The following is a 9,446-nucleotide window of genomic DNA, read 5'->3' as shown; positions in this document are numbered from 1 at the left end:
CTGTGCTATTTTGCACGCTGGCAAAGCTAGGGACTCCGACTTACCATGCCTGTGCTACAACTAAGGCTAGACCTTAAGTACGCCACAGAAGCCATAAATCGAGACGTGCATTTGCGTGACAAAGCCACTGTTGTAAACACGTTCTGCAGAAGCCGGGCACACAGGCGGAAGGTCAGCACAGCTCTGCTGGGGACCTGTGCACCGGCTCCCTGGGGCTCCCGCCAGCTCCTTGCTCCACAGCGACAGTGCAGCCCTCACTCATCTCTGCGCCAAGTTTGCCAGCCTGGCACTTCTGTGAGGAAAGCACCACACCAGAGGGAGGACACCAGACTCCTGCCTGCCCTGGAGGAAGCTGCAACCTCCACAGCTCACCTCTATGAGAAACCTCAGTGGGCCCATGACCCGAGCTGCTGCAGGTCAATGCGGACCCCAGGCCAGAACTGCGGAGGGCAGAGCCCCAGAGGACATCAGATGGGAACTCTGGGGACACCAAGGGGGCTGACCCTCTCACAGACCCCAGAGGGAACCAGCCTAAGACTGCCACAGACTCCCAAGCTCCAGCCTGTGGCCAGGAAGGTATGACGCCGTAACCCATGTTAATTCTCATGTCCTGATGTCCCCCCTTGGGCTTCAGAGACCTCTGCCCACCTCTGGCAGCTCTCTAGGGCCAGGGTTGGGGTGGCCATGAGCTGGGTCTCTCCTTGAGAGGACCTCGTCCACCACAGGAAAAGCCCAGGGTAGACAGTGGCTATGGGAGCAGGTCCCGTTCACAAGGGAGAGCAACGCTTCAACCCCAGGTGAGCTACAAGCTGGCAGACAGGCAGCTCCTCCAGCTTACCACCAGCACTAAGCCCCACTGCCCCTGCGTACCTTCCAGGGAGCACGCACCTGCCTCGGTCGCCTGGGCTCGTGGGCACGCACACCTGCTGGCGGTCGCCTGGGCTCGTGGGCACGCACACCTGCTGGCGTTCAGCTGTGCGCATAGGCGAGGCACTGTGCACCCGAGCAGAGGCCTAGCTCGAGGGCAGGGACAGCTGTGCTCCGAGGGAAGGGAGGGAGCCCTCACTCCTGCTGTGGAAGTCACCACAAAGGAAGGCGAGTAGGCGGAGGGTGTGGAGCGGCTTCCCACACCGATCCCACTCCAGACAGCAGGAGGACATCGAGCGGCAAAGCCAGGACAGCAGGTGACATTCTTCCCAGGACCGAGGTATCCTCGGAGGGGTGGAAGGACAGCGCAAAAACAGAAACCAGTTATTACTCAAGACATTTATTACAAATGTCACGAACATATTCATAAAGTAAAACTTGTTAAAAAAACAGCAAGTGAGAAAACAAGAAAAGCTAGGGCTTTGATATTACACCTAGGACACAGGAAGATGCCATCTGTATGAATAAGTACAGTTAACTACATTCTTAAAATAGTTTTAGTGCATTGCATTTTTAGAAAAGGGACACACCCTCACCCCAAGAAAAGGCTCCTGCAACACTGCACTGTTTGTGTGACCATCCGAATGGGACCTCCTGTCTGCTGCAGACCCCAGCTGACAACACAGGAGTGCTGCAGGCCACAGCTGCCCCCAACTGCTACTGGGAACCGGGGACACGGAGCATGTGGCTTCCACACGGACAGCCAGTGGGCCACTTCCCCTCCGGGACAGCGACTCTTGTGCCTGGGGGCCTGTGACGAAGTAACAGCCAAACTTCAATGCAATAGTTTTGGTATTAAGATTAAATTAAACATTAATGTTTTCTTCCAAAAACACAAACTAAATCACCTCTCAATGCATTTAAAACAATGAGGTAGGCAAAAAAAAAAAAAAGTAGGTTGAATTTTTTTCCTGCAAGTGCAGACTGTGGCGAAGCTGTTGTTGCACTTCTAGGTTTAAACAAAAATTAAACCTGTGACCGCGGCAGCGCTAGTAGTGTCACCCAACAAAGGTCTGGCCGTTGTACAAGATGCACGCGTTTTCCTTACCCTTTTTTTCCTTTAGAACCACCTGCACATGAGTTAGGCAAAACTTGGTACACAGAAAAATGGCTGAGTTCTTACCAGGACCACCCCATATCCAAAGAGACAAAAACAGGAACCCTAACCCCCACCCACAGACCCATCCACAGAAAGTCATCCTAGTAACTGTCTTTCACATTTTATAAATATTAACTTCTTAAACCTGCACCTTCGTCTTTGTCCACATATTGTCACATTACAAAAAGAAATGTCAATTAAATACATGTTAATGTCACTACATTAAGTCTGCTCTTTGCTTGGCAAGCTGCTCCTCACACCACCGCTTTCACCTCCTTGTGCCCACTGCCCACAGCCGGTGGGCGTCGTCCCTAATCCTGCGACACCCACAGGACAGGACAGGACAGGACAGGACAGGACAGGACAGGAGGGGCGCGCCCCGCTCAGAGGCCTGCCTGACCTCTAGCACCGGTGGGAGAGCTGGGGAGCACCCATGGCAACGTAGCCTGGGTTCACTTTTGAGTATGGACAAGAGGAGACCGGGGAGAAACTGGCAAAAGGGGGTGTCGGAGGCGCGAGGCCCGCGCACCACTGTCCCGGTGGCACCAAGTGGCTCCGAGCTCCAGTTGCAAGGAATTCCAAGTTCTCAGGATCTCGAAGACTGGAGTGGGCAGCATCCGGATGGTGCTGCTTCACCAACTCAGGAGAGACGTCCTGCCCAGGGTCATGAAGTAGACCTGACTGCTGCCGCCGGAGCGCACAGAGGCGAAGAACACCTGCCAGGGCAGACGGGGAGGTGAGCGGGCGCCTCCGAGCCCTCGCCGCCACCCATGCCCCGGCCGTCCTTCAGATCCATCAGACCTGCGAGAACACGTCACCGAGCTCCACGGGGAAGAAACCACTGCTGAAAGGCAGCGGGAACTGGAGAAGCCCCAGGGACGCGCTACCTTGTCGTTGCGTTCACACAGGAATTTGAGTCTTTGTGCCCTCTTGTGCATAAACACCCCATCCAGGTGACCAGTCTCCACAGACCGGATCTCGATGGCCTTCTCGCCCCAGCCCATTGTCTGGTTGGATCGGATGTATGCTTTCGGGGAGAGAAGAGACAGGAGAGTTAGAGATGAGGAGCCGTGGACCGACTGCTCGGGATGCACACAACGCCCCGCAAGCCTGGGGCCTGAGGCCTTGTCTAAGGAGCCCCGACTGTGCGGCCACTCTGTCCTAGCGTGGGAAGCAGGGGGCTGAGGCATTCCTTCTCCCCAGAGACGACCTCAGGCAGATCTAGTGCCCATCTTCATCGGCTCAGCAGCACAGAAAGTGGGGAAATGACCCGACTGGCAGCCAGCAGTCCTTAACCATGAGCCCTGCTCCTGAATGCAAACTGGGGGACTGCCCGGTGCTCCCCACTGAGACTGCTGCTCAAAGGCTTGCCTGCCCTTCCTCCTTGGGCCCTTTCCTTCTCCAGTCAGATGAAGGACTGTGATTATTGCTCCAAAAAGTACACAGCAGACGCGTGCATCCCCACACCTGCAGTCTAACCTTCCACGCCTCAGCCAAGCCCTCTGCCAAGTGCTGGGGAAGGGTGTAGCCCTGCCACCCAGCAGCCCACGGCCGCGCCCCCACGCGCCTCCTCCAGGGCAGCGCACCCACGGACGTCGGCATCTCTCCCCACTGCAGCACCACGTCCTTGGTGATCCGGCCGTAGGTGTTCACGTACACGCCCTCGTCCTCGTAGCACACCAGCAGCTCCATGCCGTCTGTGTTGGGGAGGATGATGATTGCGTGGGGCTTGATGCTGCACTGGATCTGAAAAGAGGACAGAGTACAGGCGGATGGCACGCGGCTTGCAAGCCCGCCACAGAGTGCAGGGAGAGGGTCTGTGGACACATGGTTCCTGCACTGGTGAAGCGCACGGCAAACACACAACATTCTGGAGTCACAAGCCACAGACGGTGCAAGGAATCCTTCCTCCTGGGCCCTGGGCCCCACGCCTGCCTGCCCCAGGGGGCTTTGCCCACAGCAGCTGCCACCAACTGTCCCCATGTTAGTCAAGCGAGGGCTAAGGGTTTGCGTGGGTGACAGCCCGCACAGAGAACTCACTTGTCGCTCAGCCTTCCCCGTGGGAAGTGAGCAGCCCCACTCGGTTAGCTCACTACGGAGAGCAAAGCACAGTGAAGCCAGTCAGTCAACCATAGCGTGGGTTCTTTCTTACGTGTGTTGGTAGGTAAATGTCGTACACTGATCCCGAGTCCACGTCCACAGCGTGGAAGCCTGCAGAGGACCCGTAGATCACTTTCAGCCGCTGGCCCTCCTCAACAGTGAGATCCACTAGCAAGGGCTTGTGCACCAGCTCTCCAAAAGACTGTGGAGTGAGACAGGCAGGTGAGAGGACGCAGAACTCTCTAACGCTGGGCCCCCAACGCATTGGTAGCCCAAAGAATCAGCACCTGGCAGACTAGAAACTGCACTGAAACCTCTCCCATGCAGCCCAGCAGGTACATGTGGCCACCCACCATCCTGTCGTGTGCTTCACTTAAGTGACCCGTGTGAGGTTCCCAAAGCTCTGCAATGCAGTGCCTGACTACTGCAGCACAGGGGTGGTGGGGTGAGAAGCAACAGGTGTCACAAACTAAGAATCTGGCCAGCACTGTCACGTGGTCACCATGTGAGCTAGCACGTCCCCTACCTCTGGTGACAGGCTTCAGTAGACTGAAGAGGCTGCAGCACCCCGTAAGCCAAGTTCCTCACCCCTCCCAGGACAGGCAATGGGGAAACTATACTGATTTCAAGTAGGACCTGGTGCACAAAGCACTCCGGCCTGACCGCAGGAGCTGGCCTGCTTCTGCACCTATCAGCTCCCATCAGTAACACCAGGGGTCGTTTACTTAACTCTGATAGTACCTTCATCCTGCCTCACTGGGGAACTGGGCAGTAAGTAGTCCAAACCTGGAAATTTCCCAAGCAACAGAACCTGACCGGTAAAGCCATCAGGACTACTTTAATTAGAATCACTTGGCATGAAAAGCTTAACTGCCACCTCACAGTACAGTAGGCCCTGTGGGTATTCTTAGGGCTGTGTGTCTAGTATTAGAAATGTTAGTTTACTTCCAGTATCAGAGCAGTTGGTTTTCATTATGACTTCATAAATTTGTACTTAGCACAAAGTCAAATCATAAAAGAATATCGTTGTTTGAGACATGGTCTCACTGTCAGGTGGGCCTTAAACTCACTTTATAGCTAGGATGACCTCTAACTCATAATGATCCTCCAGCTTTAGCTTCCTATAAGTGCTGGGATTACATGTTTATACACTCAGCTATAAAGGAATTACCAAAAATACCCAGACATAATGGCTGCTAATTTTATAGTCTTTGTTTTTAAAGAGCAACTTTATTTAAATACAGCATGTTGAAGACCCATTCAGCATACTATAAAATTTTCTGTCCACAACTCTTGGAAGCCACCGAAGGCAGACCCGTGTTCACAGACACCCAAGCATGATAAGGGGGGGCCATCCGAATCTCACATCAAAGCCTGGACTCATTTATCCTCAAACTTGTAACTGTCAAATGGCAAAATCATTCCATTTTAAATAGCAGTTTGTATGCTGCATCTGCAAATTTTTATTTACATCAAAATAGGACCAAATTATACATATTTTAACTTCATATTTCTATTTATTGTAAATATACATTGATTGTACCATTTATAATCTTAAAAGTTGTATTCTACTGAACAGCTATCCTTCAGAAATGCCTACTTTTGCATACATTTTGTTTCCTAAAGCATGTCCACAGCACATATAAATCTTTATATACTTTTTCAGGTGAAGGCCTGCTTTATATTTTTTTAATTAAAAAAATTTTTTTGTAGTACTAGGCATTGAACCCAGGACCCCTGCACTGAGCAAGAGCCCAGTCCTGGGTTTCTTTTTGAGACAGGGTTTCACCAAGTCGCCAAGCCGCCCAGGATGGATCTGAACAACTTGAGATCCTGCTGCCTCCCTCAGCCTGGACTTGCTCCTCCATGAGTGCTGGAGGGCGCTTTGCAGGACAGTGGAGACGCTGTGTCGCTTTCCTGTGGCCACCTGAGCACGCTGCCCACCCGAGAGCTCAGGAAACCGCAAGCTGAGCTGGTTGTGTCCCATCAAAGGGGCCTCTCGCAGGACTGAGCTGTGTGCTACAGTAGCGCCCAGCTTCAGATGACCGACATTAACTGTGTGGACTCCTCAAACTTGACCCTGCCCTGCGCGGCTGCTGCCACTCTGGGCACACCCGTGTGTGCTGTTACCTTAAAGGCCATGAATTTGTGATACGGCTTAGGGGCCCACGCGTACACTTCCACAGAGCTCTTCAAAGCAATCACCAGGAACTTTATTCTTTCATATTTTACTGGAAAAAATATAAAAGACAAGAGATGCACATGTCTGCATTACCGGCTTTTGGCTATCTCTCCAAACTACAAATATGCCTTCTGTTGACACTTCCAAACCAGCGGGGGGAAGGAAAATGCAGAGACCAAACCACACACTTCCCTTCCCAGCTCGGCCTTGCGCCACCCACATCTTCTCTGCTCTGATGCTCTGCAGGTTCAACCCTAAGACCTGGGGACAATCTGTGAGCACTTCCAGGGCTCCTACTCTGACGTTCTCAGGGGTACGCTTATCATCCAGGTCAATGCCAGGCACCCGACCCAAAGCTCAGTGATGAGGTTCCACATGTATGTCAGGAGGTCAAGAACTCTCTGCAGCTTAGGCCACACCCTGCCGGGCCCAGGGACAAGAAAAGCCATGCCACGCCACTCTTAAGAGTCATCTGTCAGCAGGTAAGAAGACCGGTGCCCGGGGCATGGCGGACTCTGATCACCCCCAATTTACCCTGGCCCGAGTTCCAGGAAGTTCCCTAACATTCTGCACCGGGAGAGACATGTACATAGCTTTCCAACTGTGCGAAGAACCTGCCCCTCTTCTAAGGCTGTTCCAACCCTCCCACATTTGGGAAACTGCCAAGGACCAGTGTTCCTGAGCACAAGTGACTCCGGGCTCTGCGAGTTACTGAACACCAAGCTGCGGCTGGCTCCTTGCTGCTTGAGAGGACATGTTAGTCTAATGGCATTGTCAAACTCCACAGTGTCACGTTTCAGAAGCACTGCTAACACTAAGGTACACAGGACTACAAGAGGCTGTCCAAACTAAGGCTCTAGCATTTTCTGCAACAACAGCGATGTACTCTATCTACAATGCTAATATGACAGCTATGAGACACATTGGCTAATGAACACCTGGAATGTCCCGGGGCTACCAAGGAACTGACTTTCAAGGTTCACTTAATTTTGACTGACATAAATAGACTTTACTACTCTGTTCTTGGTGACACTGCAGTGACAGGGCACTGATGGCATCATGCACACGCATCTCAAGAAAATCTTGGTGTCACATTGTGTAAGAGCAGCTGCTCCAAGAGCCTGGTATGCTCTTAGTTCAGCCCAGTGCACCCTGCAGGAAACCCCTCATGCAAGTTGGAGCTGATCAGAAATGGCTGTACACTTGCAGGGTGCAGCAGGGGCCGAGGACAGCGCAGACAAGAAGCCAACTACAGGCCCTGGGTGACAGTGCCTGGAGGCAGCATCAGGCCACAGGAGATTCGGGGGTCCACTTCTCAGGAACACGAGGTGCCACAAGAGTCAGAGGACACGTGTGCGTAGACCCAACCTTTCCAACCCTCCCACAGCTCACCAACTTTATAGTGGACACAGCCTTCCAAATCGCCCACGGTTGTCCAGCCTTGCTTCTTCTCAACTTCAGGATCATTGTGTAGTATTTTATTTCTCAACCAGGACAAATAGTAGACACGTAACTTATCCTTTTTACCTAGCAAAATAAATATCAATATTTTACACAAGTACTTAGAAGTGGGCATCATCATTAATAAAACCAAAAGAAACCAATAACCTCTCACCTCCCTTGTGGAAAAATCTTATACCAAAGCTGTCCTATAAGCTCAATGTAAGCTACCGGAACCCCTACACTCATCTCTGAAGCACCCACAGCATCGTCACAGGGCACGGACACGACCCTCAGGGAGCGTTAAAGGCGCGGAAGAAGTGCCCAACTGCACGCTGTGACGCCGAGGCCTGGGAGCCGGCCAGTCCTTGCAACTTGCACTGTGGTGACATCCTCCCATTCCAGGACCACAAGTGGGCATCTCTGGTCCCTCTCCAACCCCAGGGAGCACAGAGGGGCAGAAGCTGCAGTCCTTCACCATGCCAGGAACTGGTGATTACGTCTACAGAACAAAGGGTTCCTGAAAGCCACAGCAGCAGATGGTCTGGCTGGACCTGCAGGCAGCAGAGCACGGGGGCGGGAGGCTCCACACCTTTTCCCACTGCCACGTCCTCCACACTTGGGCCACAAACACAGGCCTAAGCTCTGGAGACAGCTCTAGCAGGTTACTCAAACCCGTGTGTGTGTGTGTGTGTGTGTGTGTTGGGGGGTCCTGTAAAGCCCACCCTATAACCTAGTGTCAGAATTCTCCAAGGCCTGGACTGGTGTAGAGCAGAGGGGCAGGGAATGATCGGAAAGGCAGTGCGAGAAGTGACCTGATTTGCAGGACACTCCGCTGCTGTCTACACTGCAGAATAAACGGCTTGCCCACTGCTGAGGAGAAATCACCACACCTTCAAAGTAAAAAATCTTCCATGCTGACTGCTATGGTGAAAACTAAGCGTTTCTTGCCCCCCATATTTGTTCAAATAAACGCCTGCCCAACAAAACCAATGAGCTTCTAAGATGCTTTCAAGCCCTTTCGCCACCTGCCTCTCAAATCTAGAGCTGCTGTGATCCCCCCGGACGGATGAGCTCAAGGGTGAAAGCAGCGTCCACCTGCAGGGACTTGAATGGGGGTCACGAGCAGTGCGTCACATAACTGGCAAAGGGTTTGCATCTCTACTATGTGACCAATTCTGATAATCAAATAGAGAAATGAACCACGAGACAAACTAGGAAGGCACTAGCATGGGTGTTTTGCAAAATCAGTGCATCTCACAGATACACAAAGAGGACCAACGATATTGGGTGCATGCTAAAACTATAAACATATAATTTATTTAACTATCAGTGTGTAAGATTTAAAAACAAAATCAAAGAGAAAGTGTAGAGCAACCAAAAACTTTATATAAACTAGTGTTGAACTTCTTTTTCAAGTTTGGCACTGCCTACCCTACATGTAATCCAGAGCCTTCCATCCTGGGGGGGGGGGGTGCAAACAGATGAACAGAAATGTTCACAGCAGCCCACCCTAAGAGCCCCCACAAATGCTTCTACCAACAGCAGACCAAGGGATGAAATGTGGCCGTCACGGAGGAGCCCACAGCGCCACAGGCGACCCAACCTTGGCACTGAGCCAGAGCAGCCCCACAGCCCCACCAAGAGGCTGAGAAGGGAAAAGCATGCTCCGCTAGTCAAGGAACAGGCCTTTAAAAA

General features: G+C 52.3%; 1 protein-coding gene across 9 annotated transcripts in view; it reads right to left on the bottom strand.

Moving 5' to 3' along the window:
* Window positions 1-2,385: 2,385 nt before the first annotated feature.
* The window catches only part of Map4k4 (mitogen-activated protein kinase kinase kinase kinase 4), an 84,458-nt gene continuing 77,397 nt past the window's right edge, over window positions 2,386-9,446 (bottom strand). For all 9 annotated transcript variants that reach the window (XM_023717479.1, XM_023717480.1, XM_023717481.1 and 6 more), the window contains 6 exons: window positions 7,701-7,835; window positions 6,257-6,357; window positions 4,179-4,328; window positions 3,613-3,772; window positions 2,914-3,053; window positions 2,386-2,742 (listed from right to left, as the gene is read on the bottom strand). In XM_023717479.1, the coding sequence (XP_023573247.1) occupies window positions 2,659-2,742; window positions 2,914-3,053; window positions 3,613-3,772; window positions 4,179-4,328; window positions 6,257-6,357; window positions 7,701-7,835 (770 nt within the window). In that variant the 3' untranslated portion in view covers window positions 2,386-2,658. The remainder of the gene's footprint in view (window positions 2,743-2,913; window positions 3,054-3,612; window positions 3,773-4,178; window positions 4,329-6,256; window positions 6,358-7,700; window positions 7,836-9,446) is intronic.

The sequence above is a fragment of the Octodon degus genome, unplaced genomic scaffold (assembly GCF_000260255.1).
Source record: "Octodon degus isolate 3935 unplaced genomic scaffold, OctDeg1.0 scaffold00052, whole genome shotgun sequence".
Lineage (NCBI taxonomy): Eukaryota > Metazoa > Chordata > Mammalia > Rodentia > Octodontidae > Octodon > Octodon degus.
The sequence above is the reverse complement of the archived record's forward strand: the minus strand, read 5'-3'. Positions and strand labels throughout refer to the sequence as shown.